General features: G+C 44.0%; 1 protein-coding gene across 2 annotated transcripts in view; it reads right to left on the reverse strand.

Moving 5' to 3' along the window:
- The window catches only part of ctdspla (CTD (carboxy-terminal domain, RNA polymerase II, polypeptide A) small phosphatase-like a), a 41,234-nt gene that overhangs the window by 13,908 nt on the left and 5,740 nt on the right, over window positions 1–21,586 (reverse strand). Inside the window, exons 2-3 of one of the 2 annotated variants that reach the window (XM_080864477.1) lie at window positions 2,639–2,805; window positions 1,382–1,414 (exon numbers count right to left, since the gene is read on the reverse strand). In XM_080864477.1, the coding sequence (XP_080720603.1) occupies window positions 1,382–1,414; window positions 2,639–2,805 (200 nt within the window). The remainder of the gene's footprint in view (window positions 1–1,381; window positions 1,415–2,638; window positions 2,806–21,586) is intronic. The other variant, XM_080864478.1, reaches the window with a different exon arrangement.

Raw genomic sequence — 21,586 nt, forward strand, 5'->3', positions numbered from 1 at the left:
CACCGACGCGTCCTTTGAGTTAGGTGTGTTTTTTTTATGCTTGAATGATTAGTGTTAAGTGGATTAAGAAAAAGATATTCCTCTGAAATAGTGAGACACGAGGACCGGAGTAAAAAGTGAGTGAAAAAGCTGTGAACTATTGCTCAAGATCACTTTAACAAAGAGCCAGTCTCCTTAAAAGCAAATTATAAAGAAATGAGAGGTGACGCAAGACTTTTGCAAAGTACTGCAAGTGATACGTGTCTTATTGTTTTAGATGTTTTATTTTTTTAATTATTTATTTATAAAGCTCTAAAATAAATTATTAGAATCTTGAGGTAAAAAGATTTAATAAGAAATGTCTCCATACTTTGTTTATATTGTTATAAACATTTCAAGTTAGTCTAAATTGGATGTTTTCTGATCAGGGAAGATTAACCTGAAATTAAAGTTTGTTATTTTTGACATCTTTCTGTATTTCTGATGAGCTTTTGGAGCTAGAATTTAAAAATTCTTCATTTTAAATGTGTTATTGGGACTCTGCTTGCTACTGTGATATTTGCCGTGTTTTAATATTTTGTCTCTTCTTTTAACACTGTGTTACAACAACAATCGACGCAGCTGTGACCCGTCCAGTTCAGACGCAGATCTTAAAGCCGTCTGTTTGGACCTACCCGTCAAGACAAAGAGCAGACCTCACCGCCGCATGCATTTCCTGTTATTGCAGGGAGGTGTCTGCTGGGTGGTGTAGTTTAAAGCTTGGCTGCGATATGGGATGCTGTGAGTGTGAATATCCTAAATTACAGTGAACCACAGGCACCGCATAGATTCCAAAATAGCTAAATGAATTGCCGTTTCAGCACAAACAAAGCAGGGATCAGATGATTCCCCTTTTCTGGTGAACATCAGATGAAGCACAAGTCGCTGAAACCAAGCCCCCCTTCAATGGACTAACATTGATTGCATAATCCCAATAAAACAGTTTTTTTATGAAGACGAACGCCTAATTCAATCAGGTCTGTCCACTTATTTACCCAAAACTGGAGCTGCGATCTGATCTACGGAGAAAAATCGCTCTCATGTTCTTCTCTTTCAATAGTTGGAGACGCAGGGTAGAGATGGAAAAGACAACAAAGCCACACATAAATCATGTGACAGCAGATGGAACTGAATTGTTTCTTTCTATCAGTCCTGTGAGTGGAGACAAAGCAGCACAAAGGAAAGCCTTGAAAGCCACATGATCATGCGAGAGGGGACAGTGCAAAATTTCATCTGACAGCAAAGAAAAATCACCTCCGTGTCAACAGCTGCATGCAGCAAGAATGATGAGGCACAGCAAGCAGAGGGAGGAGGTTAGCGAGCTGGAGCAAGATGATGAAAAACAAAAGATAATAATACATACACTGGGTATGGGGATGACCTGGACCTGGTCACACTGGAGAAAACAAGCAAAGAGAGAGAAAAAGAGAAAGAGATTAAGGGAGACAGGGTGGAAAAACAAGGGGGGAGGGGGAGAAAGAGGGAAGCGAAAGAAAAACCGTGAAAAAGAAATCGACAACGTCAATATTCCAATCAGCAAATGGGACGGGGAGAAAGCAAGCCTGAGAGACAGAGGGAAGGGATGTATAGTACACATGGTGAGAGGAAAGTGAGAACAACTCAGTCAAAAACAAACACAGCTGCCATAGTAACAAATACGGCTGGCCAGAAATCCAGCAACAGTACACTGTTGGGAGGGACTGTGGGCACGGACCCAGCTCAAAAATCAGCCGCGTACTATAACAAGGCTTTTTATGGCGAGGTTCGCTCGGTTCACTCTAAATTAACGGGAACTCATTTGTTAAGAGGAGGTCCAGAGCGGGTCATTACTGACCACATGTATAGTGCCTGTAAAGGGCCACACATTCCTCCCCTGAATGAGAGACATTTACAGGTAAACAGGAGTGGAAATGTGATACGTCTGCTCCATTTTTAGCCCCGTGTACCTGCCTTGGCAGCAGAACACTGTGTTTGTAGAGGAGCTTCAGGGTTTGGCGTCTTTTCCACAGCCAGAACGTTCTCTTCACACATCCTCACTACACTGGTCAGAGTGTAGTGAGGAGAGGGGGAGGCGTGGGTGCCAAGCAATCCATCACCCCCCAACACACAAGGCCCACTTTATGGGGATTAGAGAAGCAGGAGGGTTTTTCGAGTGCATATGTGTGTTTGTGTGTGTCCGTACATGCGTTGTAGTGGGTTCGTGCGCGAGAAAGAGCCAGTGCGCGTCTTTTTTTGGAGCTTCTCGGCGTGCTCAGTGTGTTATTTTGTGTGCAGTTGTGTGCGTAGGCAGATATCGAAGAATGCAAGATGGGAAGTGAGCCCGTATTTTTCAAGCAGTGGATGGTAAACAACCTCTGGGTTCAACGGGTTTGAAGCAGCTGGAAAAATTTGAGGGAGCTCAGCGAGGCTGAGTGCGCCTCAGCCCTCTGCAGGAAAAGGCAAACCCTAACAAGGTCTCTGTAACAAAACCAAACAAATGTTACTTGTTACTGGAACTCCAGTCGAACTAGCACTTCAGTCATAAAATATGAACTAATTCTTGTGTTTGGACACGTAAGATGTAAGTGGTATGGAATCTGGATTGCGGCCAACTCTGACAGGAGAGATAAATGAGCTTTACCTTGGGAGGACTGCCGTTCTCCTCTGGGGGCGGGGGCAGAGAAAGTGTCTTGTTGTTGGCAGGTGGTGGCTCCACGTGGTAGTCATTGTAGTTGCGGAAGCAGCAGAAGAAGGGGCTGAAAATGCTCCGGCTCCGATGCTTCTTTAGGCTGCTGTTGGACTGGGAGACTGAAAGAAATAAAAGCCAAAGGGGTAAGAGAGGAGAGCGGTTACATGATATTCTTTTACCTTAAAGACCTGCACTGAAATCGCTACTAATATGACTTTGGAGACTGGCGACCAATCCCCGGTGCACCTTATCTCTTGCTCATCATCATGCAAGATAGACTCCAAGCCTACTTGCAACTCATATACTTAAGCAGTTAAGGATATGGAGAGATAAATGGATGGCGTTTGACTTTGGAAAGCAGAGAGTAGGAAGTTATAGCTCGCAGACGGTTTGCTTAGCGTTGATTGAAATTAGTGGGAAACAGCTAAAGTGGCTCATTGTAAAGAAGTGTGACACACTGCCCACCATCTATCCCTATTATACTAAACAACCTGAGTGAGCCGTGCCTCTGACCAAATGAGCGATAGAACTTGGTTTACCATTTTCAAAAACGGTGTCAACATCAAAATACAAACATGAGAAAACACCTACAGCTTTTAGACTTTTCAACATTTCCTCCTCTCAGTGTATCAAATGCTGCTGTTCGAATGTCTGAAGTAGAAACAACAGAGCGATCCTCTGCGTTGGGGCTGGACTGTGTTTCACGTGCATAACTGCATTATGGTGACAAAAGGAGCTGAGATGTACCACATAGTGAGGCATCAGTTCATGCAATACAGAGCACTGGGATAAAAATAGCCCGTCTGAGAGAGCCCTCTGGGGAAGGTAGTCCAGTTAATTAACATCAGGAGAAGAAGAGAGGTCAAGACATAGATTAAAGTGTACTGTCTAGAAAGATAGATCTTAGATAATTTCTGTTATTTGACAAGAATTAAGTAAAATTTATGTGTTTGCCAAGAAGGGTTGATCAGAGGCTCCTGGGAGAAAACAACATACACATGTATGTCCCTAGTTACATCATTTCTCCTTCAGTCTCTGAAGCCCATGGCCTACTTTCACACCGACAGAACAGAAACAAGCAGTCTTGAATAGTCTTTAAGGCCTCTATTAATGTTCTTTTTTTACATTTTCTGCTAGTGAGGATTAGAGCATAAAAATAGAAATCTGAGCAGCGGTACTACAATGGCTAAATTCTGACAGTGCAATTATCACAAGGTGTTCCCGAAGCAGACGTTCTGCCAGCTTAATTGCTTTAAAGGTGATTTCTCGGACTTGGAAATCCCAAATCTGTTCAAGTCTTCAAAGCGTCCACAGGCTGGCTTTAGCTGAAATCACTGTTTTCAAGGCATCCAACAGTGTCCCTGTTTGCTACTGTTTTGTTAACGTGTTCATACAGCCGTGTGACACAGGCAGCACAGTTAGCCATGCATGCTTGGGCTGTTTGCAGCTTGCTCCTGTTCTGAGAGCCTTCAGACAGACGCCTGGAACTATCCTCGGGTTGCTCAGACTGGATCTGGCAGGCTGTGGGCAGTTCGTCTTCTTTGTTTTCGTCATCTTTGTAGTCCAAAGCTCGGTGTGGCTCTTCCTCTATTCTGATAGATGTTCCAGAGAAGCAGCACTTCAGTAAACAAACACAACTATATGGTTGGAAAAGAAAGGCGACCTGCTGTGTTACTAAAACCCGCGTGGATACTGAAGGAGATGTTTTGCCCATGCAGACATGATCCACAGTTTAAAGTCTGTCGGCTGACATTCTATATTTCTCTTTGCGGATATAAAAGTAAATACACTCTGGTACAGAGACAGCGCATTACTGTTTGAAGCACAATGGGAATTCATTTGATTATAGGAAAGACCCACTGCACTCGCTGAAAGCATTAACCTCAGTAGATAAAGGTCACCAATCACATATGCATACACAAACAGTCCACATAAAGTCATATACGTAGCTTGGTGGAATTAAACGCATAGTATAAGCTCCATAGTATAAGCTCCATAAGAAACTAAATGCTAACTGTGTCCTTGTGAGCCATAATCCCAAGGAGGAACACTGGTGTCCCAAGAGCCACCAAACTGTTTGTTGATGCTGTGCTATTGATTTAGCAAACACATATTCTAGCATTCCTCTCCATGCTGACTGACAGTATTTGTTTGTCTTTACTTCAATTTATCTATTGCTGTGAAGAGTTGCAAATTGGTTCCTGAATGCATCCAAGCAATGCTGGATGTGCTAAACTTGCAAGCTAAAAACAGCTAAATCCCCCTTTTGGGGCTTAGCAGGCTTTTGCCATCCACAGATTCATTTGCGGAGAGTTTCATCACACGGGGGAAATCACTTGGCCAGATTGACTTTTTGACTTGAACTTCTAGTGCAGAAACACTATAACACCTATAATTACTTAATCAGAAAGCGAAACGCTTGTTAGCCTTTACTTTGTTAATGACTTTATCAATGACTCAGGTGAAAAATGACAGCAGCATCTTGTTCCTAAACCGTGTCACTCTGGATAATTCACAGACAAAGTAATGCCTGAAGTAACAAGGTTAGCGTTTCTGGAAAATGTCATTCTTCACGCACCACAATATAAATTCCATTTGCTTTCGTTATTTTGTGACATAGGGAGAAATCTCCAGGACAGATATGTTTTAAAATTGAACAAACCTATGGCGGTTGCAGAAAACCGTATTAAAAACATAAAAACGTCAACTCTGTGATCATATCTTTTGATATGTCCCATTTGAGACATTCAATCACCTCCCCTCTTTATTAAGTTGGCCCCAAACGCCTTCGTGTAATTCTCCGCTCCTCCATTTTGAGGCCGTCTACATTTTCCCGCCCCGTTCTGGTGCCCCAGTCGGCCTCCTGAAAAAGCAGGTGGGAGTGCACGAGGGAGAGAACGCAGAGGGAGAGAAGGGCGTAGAATGGGTGGAGAGAGAGTTACTGTGGTGAAACAGCCTATACTTGGGTCTGATTCTTACTCCACCTCCTCCTGCACCACCACCCTACACAAACAGAGCTTTCCTTTCTGCCTTGGACACAAACAACATAGCTGAGAGTTGACTGCTGCTGGAGCCTGAGCAAACACACATACTGTACACACACATTCGTGCATGCATGTAGCATATGTTCACATGTTTAGGCAGAGAGCCAAGTACACAGTGATCAACAAATAGCATACTTCACACACTGAGGCACACAGAAACGTTTCTATCAGTGTCCTTGCTGAGGAATGTGGAGTCAGCCCGCCTTGCATAGTAATGCAACTTTCGTCAGCTCTGGGAATAACAGAGAAAGGTTAAAGGGCAGCACTTGCCATTAAAAACAGAGGTGGATAGACTTGAACGAAGGCTCTAGATTTACAGTGGGGCAAAAAAGTATTTAGTCAGCCACCGATTGTGCAAGTTCCCCCACCTAAAATGATGACAGAGGTCAGTAATTTGCACCAGAGGTACACTTCAACTGTGAGAGACAGAATGTGAAAAATAAATCCATGAATCCACATGGTAGGATTTGTAAAGAATTTATTCGTAAATCAGGGTGGAAAATAAGTATTTGGTCAATAACAAAAATACAACTCAATACTTTGTAACATAACCTTTGTTGGCAATAACAGAGGTCAAACGTTTACTATAGGTCTTTACCAGGTTTGCACACACAGTAGCTGGTATTTTGGCCCATTCCTCCATGCAGATCTTCTCGAGAGCAGTGATGTTTTGGGGCTGTCGCCGAGCAACACAGACTTTCAACTCCCGCCACAGATTTTCTATGGGGTTGAGGTCTGGAGACTGGCTAGGCCACTCCAGGACTTTCAAATGCTTCTTACGGAGCCACTCCTTTGTTGCCCGGGTGGTGTGTTTTGGATCATTGTCATGTTGGAAGACCCAGCCTCGTTTCATCTTCAAAGTTCTCACTGATGGAAGGAGGTTTTGGCTCAAAATCTCACGATACATGGCCCCATTCATTCTGTCCTTAACACGGATCAGTCGTCCTGTCCCCTTGGCAGAAAAACAGCCCCATAGCATGATGTTTCCACCCCCATGCTTCACAGTAGGTATGGTGTTCTTGGGATGCAACTCAGTATTCTTCTTCCTCCAAACACGACGAGTTGAGTTTATACCAAAAAGTTCTACTTTGGTTTCATCTGACCACATGACATTCTCCCAATCCTCTGCTGTATCATCCATGTGCTCTCTGGCAAACTTCAGACGGGCCTGGACATGCACTGGCTTCAGCAGCGGAACACGTCTGGCACTGCGGGATTTGATTCCCTGCCGTTGTAGTGTGTTACTGATGGTGACCTTTGTTACTTTGGTCCCAGCTCTCTGCAGGTCATTCACCAGGTCCCCCTGTGTGGTTCTGGGATCTTTGCTCACCGTTCTCATGATCATTTTGACCCCACGGGATGAGATCTTGCGTGGAGCCCCAGATCGTGGGAGATTATCAGTGGTCTTGTATGTCTTCCATTTTCTGATGATTGCTCCCACAGTTGATTTTTTCACACCAAGCTGCTTGCCTATTGTAGATTCACTCTTCCCAGTCTGGTGCAGGTCTACAATACTTTTCCTGGTGTCCTTCGAAAGCTCTTTGGTCTTGGCCATGGCGGAGTTTGGAGTCTGACTGTTTGAGGCTGTGGACAGGTGTCTTTTATACAGATGATGAGTTCAAACAGGTGCCATTCATACAGGTAACGAGTGGGGGACAGAAAAGCTTCTTACAGAGGACGTTACAGGTCTGTGAGAGCCAGAGATTTTCCTTGTTTGAGGTGACCAAATACTTATTTTCCACCCTAATTTACGAATAAATTCTTTACAAATCCTACCATGTTTTTTTTTTTTTTTTTTTTTTTTTTTTAATAAATAGGACAGGGGGAATGAATGAGAGAGAGAGGGGGAGAGAAAGAAAGAAAACCAAAGGGGAGAAGAGACGGTGAGAAGGGGGGGGAAGAGAGAGAAAAAAAAAAAAAAACTCCTGGGTCAACTGTATGGAGAAAAAAAAACAAACAAACAAACAAACAAAAACAAACAGAGGAGACAGCAAACAACAAAGAGCAACATAATAATAGAGAAAACAAAGCACCATCACAATAAACTAGCTAGTCATAGATATCAGTATTTACTAAGTAATAAACGATATTGTGCAGCACGCAAGATAGACAGCGCACAGTGTGCTTTGAGGCAGCAGCCAAGAAAGCTTTAGTCCGCGTCTGTGAATACCCATGTGTGCATACCTGTGTGGATCAGCATGCTTGCATTCCAAAGGTTTCTCCATGTAATGATCTGCTAGGGAGTGTGGGGGGGCCACAGCCCCGTCCTCCAGGGTGTGAAGCGGGTATGGAGGAGATCAAAACTCCAGACATCCAGAGGCCCCCAGAACACAAGAGACCATGGAAGACCAACAGAGGGGCAGCCGCGCCACTGTCCCAGTAAGAGCTGAGGAGAGTCCCAGATGAGGGCTCGCCCAGCAGCCGCGGAGCAGAAGTCAGGGGGAGTTGCAGTGACGCGCCCGTGAGCTCCGCCGGCCCCCAGCTGCGCCTGAGTGACCGAGCCCTAGGCCGAGAGGCCGGGGGCACCCCACCTCCAAAGGGGCCCGAGCGAGCCCCAGGCCCCAGGCCCCGACAAGCGGCCGCCAAGGAGTGAGCCGGTGTGCACCCGGACGCCCACCCCCAGACACAAAGAACCACCAACACACCGACACCTGAGGGAGTCCGCCACCGGCAGGGGAAGTGGTGGTGGGTGGAGATAGGCCTCCAAACCTTGGAGGGCCTGAGGTGTCCCCAGAGAGGTGGCGTCTGATACCCAACCTGACATATAGACACAGACATACAGGCACACACAGACACAAACATCCATTCCCACCCTCATGCTCTCATATGCACTCACTCCACACTCAACCAACGTGGAGACAGACATAAAGAGACGCTGTACACACAATCACACTCCCCAAGCGTACTCTACAAACCGGGTCTAGGTACCCTTGCCCCTGGAGGGGGGAATTGCACCCAGACCCAGGTGGTGTTACCCTTTTCCCTGCGGTGGGGAGAGGCAGACCACCCCGACTCCGCAGCAGCAGGGAGGCCCCACACCCCAGACCGCAGTCGGACGGCCAACTCCTCCTACTAGCCCTCCCGCTCCAGCAGGCCGCAGAGAATGGGGGTGGGAGAAGACTCCAAACCTCCCTCCACCCGCTCATTGTAGTGTTGATGCATATGTGTTCTAAGGTGCAATTAAAACCCAGGAGGGCATGGAGCTACCTGCCAAGGAGCAGCAGGTAAGCGCATAGTCCCTCCTGCTAACCCTCAATGACTAAGTGTATTTAAAATTGAGAGGTGGGCAACGACGTCAGGGGTGAGGTGTACACCCTGATGGTGATTTGGACTCCGTGATTGTGCCCACCCCCAAGATCCTATATGTATGTGTAATGAGAGTGTGAATAATGTGAATGTCTAAGTTGTGGGATAAAATTGAGGCAGAGGCAGCCAGAAGGGGACAGGGGGGGGGGGGGGGGTAGCCTCCTCTGCACCCTGGTGACATACCCCCACTCCAAGGCCCTGCATGTGTGGGTGGTTGTGGAGGAGCGGGAAGAGGGAGGCAGCTGGAGATGGGGAGGGAAGGAAGGGAGGGGCAGGTAACCCCTCCCTGGGGCCAGCTCCCCCGCTGACCCCAGTAGGCACTCCCACCCTCCGCGACCCGCCAGGGAAGGGGGGCCCAGGCCCATCAGACCGGGGCCCAGTGCAGTAGCGCCCCCCGGCTCCACAGAGCCCTGGACAGTCCACCCAACCCCACCACAGAGAAAACTGCACCCACCCCACCAACCACACATCTTCCAGACTACATAAGACGGTAAACGCCCAGGCTGAGATCTTCCTCCACCTCTCCTGTATCTCCCCCTCCTGCAGAGAGTTCCTGAGAGAAGAAAGCTCCTGCAAGATGTGACCATCCCCCCCACCAGTTGAAGAGCCCCCCAGGCGGCTCGATGCACCGGCGGCACCCTGCTCCAGGGCCGGGCCCCCATGCACCCACCCGCCCACAACCCCGGCAACACACCAACCAGGACCCGAGCCCCCGAGGCCCGGCCCGGGCCCCAGCCCAGAGACGGAGCGCCCCCAAAACCTCACGCCCATCCCGGACCCACCCAGGGGCAGCCAGGTTGCCAGGTCAGTAACCCACGTCCGTCAGCACAGACCCTCCCCTAGCCCCGCTGCACGCAGCCGCGAGGAAACAGTCACCTGAGAGCCAACAGAGCCCTCAACCGGACGTGACCGCTACCCCGGGTTGAGCCCCCCAAGGAAGATGCCTCCGGGGAACCCCCCGACGCCCTAAGCCTGTCCCTACCCCCTCACCAATCACAACAGTGAAGGCGGGACCAAACTATGACCCCCCACCCCCACTAGGTGATGGAGCTGATAAAAGGGGCCCAGAGCAATTGATCTAATGTGGTGGCAGAGGCTGTGTCAAGACTAATGTAATCTAATAGATAATTTCTATATTGGTTAGAATTAAGATTATTTTTATTTTTCCAGTTCATGAGGACTGTTTTCTTGGCTATGCATAGGGCAGTGAAGATCATATGGGCTATATTCTTTTCTGAAGTGACATTATCTAAGCTGCCCAACAAACACACTAAGGGGGAGGTTGGAATGTTACATTTCAGACATTTTGATAAGTCTTCACATATCTCGCGCCAAAACTTTTGCACTGGTGGACAGAACCAAAGAGCGTGGATGTAATTGTCTGGTGTATTGCCTTGACAGTGTGAGCAGTTGTTGGAAGATGTAAAGCCCATCTTGAACATCCGATGACCTGTATAGTGCACTCTATGAAGTATTTTGTATTGTATTAATTGCAGACTGGGATTTTTAATTAATTTAAAAGTTTTTAAGCAAATCTGAGACCAGAAGTTTTGGTCTAGGTTGACTGATAAATCTGCTTCCCACTTTGCAGTAGGAAGGGATATTGATTCATCTAATTTAGAAAGTGTTCTGTATATTTTAGATAATAATTTGGGGGATTTAAGAGTAAGAAAATGTGCCGCACTTAGTGGTGTTTGTAATTCAACTTGACTGAGGTTAAATTTCTTTTTTACTATGGATTTAATTTGTTGATATTCTAAAAACCTTGTCTTGTTGATCCCATATTGTTCAACTAGTCTGTCAAATGGAATAAATTCTGTTCCCTCTAATATATGTTCTAAGTATTTAATTCCTTTACAACTCCATTCTGGGAAATTAATCATATTATTGTTTTGTAATATGTCAGGGTTATTCCAGATAGGTGTACGTTTGCATGGGATTAATGAAGACTCCGTTATTTTTAGAAACTCCCACCATGCTGTTAGAGAAAAGCTGATGTTGATACTTTTAAAGCATTCATGTCTTTTGATGTTTGAGCTAATAAATGGTAGGTCTGAAATCTCTAGATCCTTGCATAGTGCCTGTTCAACATCTAAAAAAAAAAAAAAAAAAAAAAATGACAAAGGATGAACTGAAGCTCTGCCATCACGTAATGTCGCATACTGCTGTTTCTGATGTCATTAAAAGAAGAAAAAAAAAAAAAAAAAAAAAAAAAAAAAAAAAAAAAAAAAAACAAATCCTACCATGTGAATTCATGGATTTTTTTTTCACATTCTGTCTCTCACAGTTGAAGTGTACCTCTGGTGCAAATTACTGACCTCTGTCATCATTTTAAGTGGGGGAACTTGCACAATCGGTGGCTGACTAAATACTTTTTTGCCCCACTGTATAATAATTAGTTAGCACTTCAGCAGTATGTGGCTTAGTTAGCAACAGATACATAATCTAGGGTAAAAGGTGATGCATGAAAGTGTCCTTTTCCAACACAAAACTCAAAGAACAGAGAGCAATATCAGGCCATGTCTGTAGCCTCTTATAATAATGTGTGCAGGTGCACATTATTTGCCCTGCTGAATACGCTTCAACCGATTCAGCATCCCTGCTTGATCTGAGAACTGCGTAAACGGCTCTTCAATTCAGTGCTTATGTTAAAGCTCCAGCTGAACGTTAGGTAACAGTAGCAGAAAGCACACTACTCAAACAGAGACGGCCAGGCCCGAGCTCTCTGCCACATGTTCAGGCACAACCACTAACACGGCCGGAAGAGGAGGTGGTGAGGGGGATGCAGGAAATTCTCAGCATTCTTGACAGGAAGAGATAATCACCCTGTGACCCACAGTGTGGAATAATTCCAGGCTCCAAGAGGGATTGTGATCTCTGCCTTACCTTGAGACTTTTGAGTTGGCCTCTTTTGCTGTTCCTTTAAAGGCACAAAAAATGCCACATAAGGTCTTATAGTATTACATTAGGATGTCCATCACTCTTGATCCATCTCCCTCTGGGTGAAACTGCCCAGAGAGGCAGACAATTCAAGGTTTATTTTTGTTTATGATACATGCTTTTGGCCATTATTTTTATTAGTTAACAATTTACTCACAGTGTTAATTGTTATAACAAGGGAGCACTGCTACAACAATGTAGTTTTTGTTGTCTTTTTAGTATCTTCCTCTTCTCATAGTACTTTTTAAAAGGTAACAGAGAAGCCCATTTGTGATAGATCCTCGCAGCTCTCAGCTCATCTTTGGCGATCAAACCCAAGCCAGCAGGTATGTATGATCATTCCAGTGGGTCATGAGTCAACCTCAAGATTTTGTCTCAGTTCATCATGCCAGGTAAACCTCCAGCTGGCGCTGCCCCAAGGACATCTTTAACAGGAGCCACTTAAACTGCCTCTTCTCATTGCCAAAGAGCCAAGTTCTTTTCATTGTGGAATTAAACCTCTCACCCTGATGATGTCACGCCATTACGTTCAATCGTGCTTCCTTTTGCAGACGATGTTCTTTTCTCACCAGCATATAAAGGAACAATGTGCAATTAAGTATGAATGCTTAATTGGCTTGTGGATCAGCACTTTTAAGTCTTAAATCCACGGTTTTGCCATGGAAAAGGATGGCATTCCAAGTAAAGGCAAAGCATATACCTCAGGTGAAGGAAAAATGGGGAGAAAGGATCACAAGATCAGCTGCAAGCCATCAAAAACAGCTACACTGAACAGCAGTTTTGGATTGGAAGCTGAGCCCTAAGACAAAGCTTTGCTAGTTAGTTGATCATTTTCATTTTATGTATAATAAACACTTATAGAAACATAAGTATTTATATTTAGCAGCAAAGCAGTTTAGAGTTTTTATATTACTCACTATTTGAATTTTATTGTCCGTTTTTCCCAAACAGTTTAAAAGCCTCCACACTCTCAGGTCCTTCGGTTATCCTGTTTGACTGAGTAAATGGAGCATTCTAGCCCTTAAATCCAAGTCCTATCTGCAGCGGAAGGCTTACCATCCAAATTTAGGCAAACTACTGGCTGCTAACAAAACAAATTATGTAACTTAGACAACTTGAGTGCAGGACAACCTTCGGCCAATCAAAAGAGCACTTTTATTAGTGAGAAGGATTACATACCATTATAGTGATATTAGTAGTGCCTTTGCGACATGCTTTGACGGCACTCCAGTAACACTTAGCTAAGCAGCCAGGCGGGTAAAGTGTACAGTACCTGGGGGTATGATGGTAAACGTGAGAACAGTGCATGTGAATGTGGTGCTTTAATAATTTAGATGGAAAAGAGGTCGGATTTAAATAGTACACTCAGCTAGTTCACAGACAATCAACAAATAGGAAGACTTCAACGTGTCTTCTGTTCTGTATAACTGAACAAAAGCTTTCAGATGGTGAAATGTGACACAAGTTGACAACAAATATCACATGCTAAAATCCTGCTATTCCTTCAGGAAACAGGGCGTAATTTCACAGATTATCTGCTGCCACCCCTCACTGAGATTTTTGAGAGTGGGGTGTTTTCATTAGAAGCTGTTTAAAGCTCAGATAAAATCCTTATTCACCTGCAGCCAGACTGAAGAACGGGGCTCTCACACAAACACGTACACCAATAGGTAATCCACTATTCGCCTGCAGCTTGGGATCTAATTGCTTCAGCAAACAGCTTTCAGAATCATGTGAAGAAGCTGTTTCTGTCCCATGCTACCACTACCAGAACAGAAAGGGGGGATTCCTTGTTGCGCACAGTAAGTGTGGAAGGAATCCCTGCAGCAATGTGCTATATCTACAACTAGGATTTGAACGAAGGAGGGAAATACTTACAATTTCCGAAATCACAAGCTATCGTGCTATGTGTGACAAAACCCAAAGATATTAAAATTAATGTTAACATAAAACTACTACTGTTGTCAGTTTGGGCAAATCTGTCCACAATATTAATATTAGCCAAAGATAACCCGAGTCAAATTAAAAAGCAGTTTTTAAATGAATTTTTTTTTTTTTTAGAAAAAGTTATTCAAACCTACATGGCCCTGTTTGAAAAATTAATTGCCCCCTATACCTAATTTTTCATGCCATTCTTGGCAGCAAGAACTGCAATCAAGAATTTGCCATGATTGGTAACGAGTGGTTCGCATCGCTATGGAGGAATTTTGGACCACCTTTCTTTGCATAATTGTTTTAATTCAGCCACATTGGAGGGTTTTCTAGCATTTTTCTGTTTTTTGAGACATTCTGAGGTGGACTTGCTGATGTGTTTCTAATCATCGTCCTGCTGCGTAGCGAAAGTGCACTTGAGGATCAGGACATGTTCATTTACAACAAGTCATCCAGGTCCCAAAGCAGCATAACAGCCCCAGATCATCACACTACCACCACCATGTTTGATTGTTTGTTTGATGATCTTTTTATGAAATGTTGTGTTAGTTTTACGCCAGATGCCAGGATATCATAGCTGCTCAAGTGGGTTTTAAATCTGTGCTACACTAGTTAGTTCTTTAAAGGGAACTCTGTTCATTTTCACCCTTGGTGCGGATGTGAATACTGTAATCACACTCAGATGCAGCCCAAAATAAATGCACCAAGAGGGATGTGGTTTTGGTCCAGTTCCAAACAGACTCCATGGCGTGATCCAATCTCAATCTGACCCAACTACCAGGTGTACACTTCAAGTTTGAGCTAAAAGTCTTCCTGTAGCGGGACATGCTTCTCATTCTTGGATGTGGCTGGGTTTACAAACCGTAGCAACGAGACATAGAATGAATCAAGACCTCAGTTGGACAGATCCTTTATCTACAAGTCCAGAAGACAGCACCTTCTTATTTCTATATGTTGTTCCCACTTCAGACACATCAGACCAATAATTGGACTGAATGTGCATTGTATGACTACAAACCATGTGAAAACAGCCTTAAGCCTTGATTTTTTTGTATCCGCAAAACTGCTTTGGTCCCCTCAGAGTTGGAGTCTGAGTAACAAATTTCAGCATCGGATATTAAGCGTGAGGGTCCATGCGGAAATCAAACTATGGATGCATCCCAGGTGGTGGACTTCAAATATGTAAAACAGAAATGACTACTCAGCTGTCGGATCTCCAGCTGTCTATGTCCATATCTGCAACGGAATGTAAATAAAACTTTGTCTTCTAGTTTCAAACCACTTGTTGAAAATGATATCTATCACACTCTGAAAGGACACACGCAAGAAGGAAGACAGCAGCAATGTGGTGACCATAGGACACCAATAAAATTCAGCAACTCGTAGCGATGACAGGTGAAATAACCTGAGTGACGCTTATCTGATCTGATCTCAGCCACTGGTAGCAAAGACTGAAATGAAACATTAAACAGTTGGAAGAGGAGTGAATAATTTTATACACTGAAGAAAGCAACAAAAAAATTCTGTAAGAATACAGTTTAATGAACCCTTTTAAAAACAAAGGATTTTTTCCCTCCACATCGAAAGGAGCCAGCTGAGGTGGTTCGGGCATCTGACAAGGATGCCTCCTGGGTGAGGTGCTCGGGACATGTCCCACCAGGAGGAGGCCCGGAGCAGATCCAGGACACGCTGGAGAGATTATATCTCTCGGCTGGCCTGGGAACACCTTGGTGTTCCCCCGGACAAGCTGGAGGAGGTGGCCGAGGAAAGGGAGGTCTGGGCTTCTCTGCTTAGGCTGCTGCCCCTGCGACCCGGCCCCGGATAAGCAGAAGAAGATGGCTGGATGGATGGATTATTTCCTTTTTTTCCCTTTCAACTATGCATGTAATTTTACTGTTTACCAATGATAGAAATGCCCATACACTTCAATAAAAATCCATTAAATACTGGCAGAAAATTAACAGGACAATTAACAGACACCAGTGGTGGTGCAAGCATTTCCCCTATTCCTGGACATTTACAGTGTAACCTCAAGATTTATTAAAACAGAGACTAGCAGCACCAAATGCTCCCTCACGAGAAGCTATAACTAGATTTTTCTTCTTCTTTTTTTTTTAGCAAATCAATTCAGTATTCTGCAGATAATTGTATTCAAAGACACTTTTTAAAACTACTATGTTATACACCAAGAGTCAGTTCAGCTATTAGTGTCGTGGATGCTAACACACATGGACTAAAGCATCCAAATCAATGAGCAAAAACTAGTTAAAGGATGCTAAAAAAAAAACCCCTTGAAAACACAGAATTATAAACAACCTCCGCTGCTGCTCATTAAAAACAGACACAGGAGAAAAATCCCACTGAGAAAGGAGACAATTACAACAGATTGGCTTCCATAACAATATTAACACCAAAGAGCATCTGCTTGCACTCGAACATGTGTTTGGTTACATGCCTGCGCGCAGAATCGAACACACTCAGCTGATCCAAACAGCTGAGTGGCGTTAGATAGCACTGGATGAACTGAGACTGACAGTTGTGTCTGTCAGTCTGTGTGCGTTCACTGTGCCGAGGTCCTGGGTGGGTTATGTGTTAGGCCATCGGGGCAATAATAGCACAGTATGATAAAATAAACTCCCATTAAGCCTCCTTACTTCCCCACATAGACAGCTGAGGCTGAGGTGAAAATTACAGGCTGTGGAGGTACATTCAGTTCCAGCAGATGCCTTTAGTCACTCTCACTGACCCTCAGCTGCCCTTCTGGCTTTATTTCGCCTACTTATAGAGAGGATTTACATGTACATGTACATCCTACATAATCTTATATAACTAAAATTACTCAGTAACTCAGTTATTTGATTGAGCCAAGATGTGGTTTGCAGGGACCTAATCGCATAAGTCATTTGGTTGGCACACACTGCATGCAAGGTACGAATCCCCGCCGCTGCTGTGTGAACTCTGACACACAGCCGTGGGTGGGTCGGCCCCTGCTTTCCTCTCTTAGTTGCACAGCGGCATAGGCGCTGTGGTGGCGGTGCCAGCCTGCTTACAGCCCCTCAGGGATGAGGGCTGATGCCGCTTCTCGAGCGCTCAGTGAAATGAAGGAGATGACAAGAGCGGGGGAATTAGCCCACTGAGGGCCCAGGAAGGAATAATGAGAGAGATCTGACTATTCTGGTGGAGTTACGCAACCGACAGCAACACAGCCCACGTTGTTTGGGGCTGCTGCGGTAGTTCATTATTAATATATCCTTGTACATTCTCATCTACTACTGTGCGCTGAAAGCCAGAGGCTCAGTGACTGATGGGAACTCCTCCTTGCCCATCTACTTCTTTACGACAGTAAAGAAATTAATGTGAGATGTAATTAGGGACGTCTTTAGGCTCCACTTTAATACAGACAGGCTTAACTATTCAGTGACCCAAGAGTAGGAGGATCTTTTAGAGAATTAGGGCTCTTAAATGAAAGAAATTAAAAACTGGTTAAAATCAAAGCTGACTATTAAGTCTCTAATATGAGTCAAACTCCATCACACTTGATCTCCCAGAATGCAATCAACAGCCCCTTTTAGCATGGTAAATAACCGTGTCTTTCAAACTCCACATCCTCCTAAAGACATCTCTGATATCAGACTTTAAAGGGCCCCGTGGAGATAACAAAGACATCATACGACAGTGCTTCCTGTGATGAGTAATGAAGTTTTTCAGTATTCAGTGTTATTCTCAAGTACAAAGTCATCGATGAAACAAGTAGGCACTGAAAAAAAGAGATTTTTTTTAAGTATTGCTCATTAAAATACTGCTTGTTATGAATGGGAAACAAGTAGGTCATATACTTGTGTGCATGTGTTGGTGTGAGCATGTAGTAGACCTGGTTGTGTTTCGCTGTTACACTTTCTCGTGCGTCTGCTCTCTGAGGGGCATTCATCTCCACATTTCCACACAGAGAATGTCCTACTTAGAGTCCCCGGAGACTTACAGTTAAACAGTATTCACCTTTTACCTCTGGAGGATGACGGGGGTGGGGATGGGGGGAATTGCCTCTCTGTATCTCCCGCGGGCATGTGCGTTTGCTTATTATCGGATCATCTGTTTAAAAATGTATGAACCTTTTATGCTCTTCTGTCAAATATCTCACAAACTGGGGCGCAGCATAATTCAGGGAGGGCGACAGAAAATCATTGTGGACAAAACATGATCTGCTGCTCAGATAGCCAATTACTGATGATAAATGCCAGCGAGAAGAGGGCAAAATATGCATAGAGGCCGTCCCCTTGTCAAGGGCCGGCCTGCAACCCAGATGCTTTCTCCTGCTCTCTCCCTCCTTGACACAAACACCTCTAGCTCTCTTGCTTTCTTGGTCTTTCTTGACCCCGAACTTTCTCTGAGTGTATTGATCTTTTTCGACAGCGTCTGTTTGGATGGATGGATGCTCAATTAAACGTTAGCTTGTTGCACGTCCGACTCCAGAACTCAACGGTTCCATCGTTTTAGGAGCGTCCCTGAGAGCAGAAAGCGTGCAGGCTGCTGTGGCCGCACGGCAAACGGTCCTTTTGCTCCAAAGGGACTGTGGCTTTTGGAGCATTGAATTGCTCTTCACAGTCACTGCATGCCTTATGTGTCAAGATATACAGGAAAGGCTGGTGATGTAACCCCACAACAATACTGTGCATTCAAACCAAAGTATGGCAGGCACGTACCAGAAGAACCAGAGTGTCAGTCATTTATCTTCTGTAGTTAATTAGAAGGAGTTTCAGTCTGAAGTTTGACGGGTCGAATGTCCCTGACAGCTGCAGTCAATTAAATCAATAGTTGAAAACAGACCCAACACTATGCTGTTATCCGCTGAAGTTTGGTATGCTCGATGTTTTTCTTGAACTGCAGCGCATGCTTTCTCATGAAAATCAATATAACCCAGATCAAGATGGACGTCTGCTGGTTAGTGTATTGTTTTATAGCGAATTTCACTGAAATCCTACTGTAACAGTGGTTTTAAAGGCCATGCCGGACATTTTGAAACAGCATTTGCTCCAAAACAAGCAACCACAGCATACGAGCTGCACTTGAGGCCACATTCGAACATAAAACTTCCCCACAGTGCTGTCAAACACGCAGTCCAAAGCACACAGACATAAAAAGAGGCCCAGAAAAACCCAAAGCTGGTTTGTGCTGAAGAACCAACAAACGGGACAACAAACTGCACGTCTAGTTTTTCATGTACACGTTCTGACACGCGTTCCTCGAGGCCAGCCGAGAGAAAACATGAATAATTTTGATATATGCTTAAATTCAAACAGTCTTTGCTGCTTGTAGAACATCCCAGAGTGCTTTTTCCAAAAGGAGTAAACTTTAAAAAAAAATGCATGCTCACTCACCACAGGCAACTTTTAAAGTGAAATAATTACTGCACTTACATGACTGTCAGTCTAATTCAAATCCACCGGCCGACCATCATACTCGAAACACAGGAATGAAACTCTTGGTAAAGAGAAACAGGAACATAAACTCATGTCTTTCAGGTCTTCTAGTACTTGATTAAGCAAGAACATGATACGAAACATGCCGCAAAAATGTACTTAAATAGAACAGTGGTGGTGCATGCATTTCCCCTATTCCTGGACACAAATGGTGTCTTTTTAAGTACTTCACTTTACCATTTTAAACTTTAGCTTTACACTTCAATTTATTCAGAATGAATCAAAAATAGTTACAAGTACAAAATGTAATTGGTCAAAATTAAAACATGATAGAAAAATGTAGAACAGCTTGGGACACATTTGATGCTAGCAAGCATTTATAGCAGCAGAGGGTTTTAGGAAGCATGCTGCTTATTTCTCTGTCTTTAATAGATTTTAGAGAACAGTAATTCCCTTCTACTTGCAATATCGAGAGAACAGTGATAACTGACCTTAGGTTTAAGCAAAATTGTCTCTTTGATCTCTCTCTCCTCAGGTCAGGTCTGTGAGAAAGTTTCTATGGATCCTGTAGGGTTTTAGTGGCATACCGTATATCAGTTTAAACAAGAAATATCCTAAAACTATTTTAAACTAGACGCTAGTCGGGGACTTCAGAGCAGGAATATGTTCTGTTACAGCTGCTTCAGAGTGAAAGTTTAAGTCATCACAGTCATCCAGGGTGGGAGTGAGGAGTCCACCCACACTATTTTCCCCTGTGGCCTCTCTGAGGATGGATTGCAGTGCTATTGCATCTTTCGTTGTGTCTCCTAATCCATAGATCTACTGGCTACCTAATCATTAAGGGCCACTTTGCTGATTTCTCACTCAAATCTTTATTGCAAGCAGAAGAAAATCCAACATAAATCTTTCTAATGCATTCTGTGTCATACGAGATAAGCCTAATTGGTGCTGGTAAAACTCTCCCAGCCATTATAGCACTTTTTTATGAATATTGGCTACTTTATAATATGCTGTCAGGATCAAAGTCTACCAACTGAGGAAATGTAGTGAAAATATTATTTGGGTTCCTTCCCAGTTTGCTTTAGCATATGCAAGTAGTGATTCTGAAAAATCTGAAGGTGTTCCTTTATACACAAGGGCACCGTAATTGATTTTGCAAGCTTGTCTTTGCTGACACAACCACAAAAGCATGTGTGCCGCCCCTCAGGGAATCAAATCGGAGAAGTCAGGTGAATGTGTAAACCATTAAACTATGGAACAAGTGCAAGTAGTCATTTTGAAGACGCTATTTGTGTAATATTAAAGATACACTTGCCATAATAAAATGTCAATTGATTTGAGCACCTTGGTATAGAAAGTTGTATATTTTTAAGGAGGAGCACAGTTTCTGGCATTTGAGTGGAATTTGTCAAGATGAAAATCAAGTAAGCATGGAAGTGAAAAACACTGCAGTTCTGTAAATGGTCACTAGAGGCCGCCTGCCAAAATGACTCCAAAAGGAAAAAATGTGATTAAAACTTCATCCAAATCATGCTACGGTGAATTTTTCCCTTAATGAAAACTATATTGGAGTGAATTTTAATGTGGTAGCATCATAAACCGAGGGATGGGACTGCCTGCACAGCAAGTGAATTAGCGCTGCACAATTTTTTCCTTCTGATTATTAAGGCTAATAAACACCACTACTCAACACATATACTCAAGAGTTGCATTTTTTGGGTAAAATTCATCCTAAAAAAACTAATTTTGAATTTTGAAACTAAATCAAAATGAAGTCACTACGAAGCAATGAGGAGCCGGTGCTGATGTTTCTAAACAAGAAAAAGGAAGAAACGGAGATTCTGGATTCATCCAATTCAAAAGAAGGCAGCAGGGAGAATTTCATGGCTTAATCCAGGAGTTGCAGCTGTATCACGGCCACTTTAGTACATATTTCAGGATGTCAGTGAGGCAGTTTGGGCTGTCAGATGACCACATCTGAGGAGGCAGAATAATAATTTCAGAGAGCTGAGTGACTCGAAGCGGCGTCTAGCTATGTGTGTGAGGTAAAATGGGATTATTGAGCTACAGTGCACAATGCAGCAATCTGATTGGGTAGATCTGTTTGTTCACATCTGAAAAATTGGATAAATCAAGCTTGGTTTGGTTTGGCTCACAGCACATTCCTGCCCCTCCCTGAGCCTGGTTGTGTCAGAGGTTTCTTCCTGTTAAAAGGGAGTTCTTCCTTCCCATTTTTGCCAAGAACTGGCTCAACGCGGTGG

Source organism: Rhamphochromis sp. 'chilingali' (assembly GCF_963969265.1).
Source record: "Rhamphochromis sp. 'chilingali' genome assembly, chromosome: 18".
In the NCBI taxonomy this organism is placed as follows: Eukaryota; Metazoa; Chordata; class Actinopteri; order Cichliformes; family Cichlidae; genus Rhamphochromis; species Rhamphochromis sp. 'chilingali'.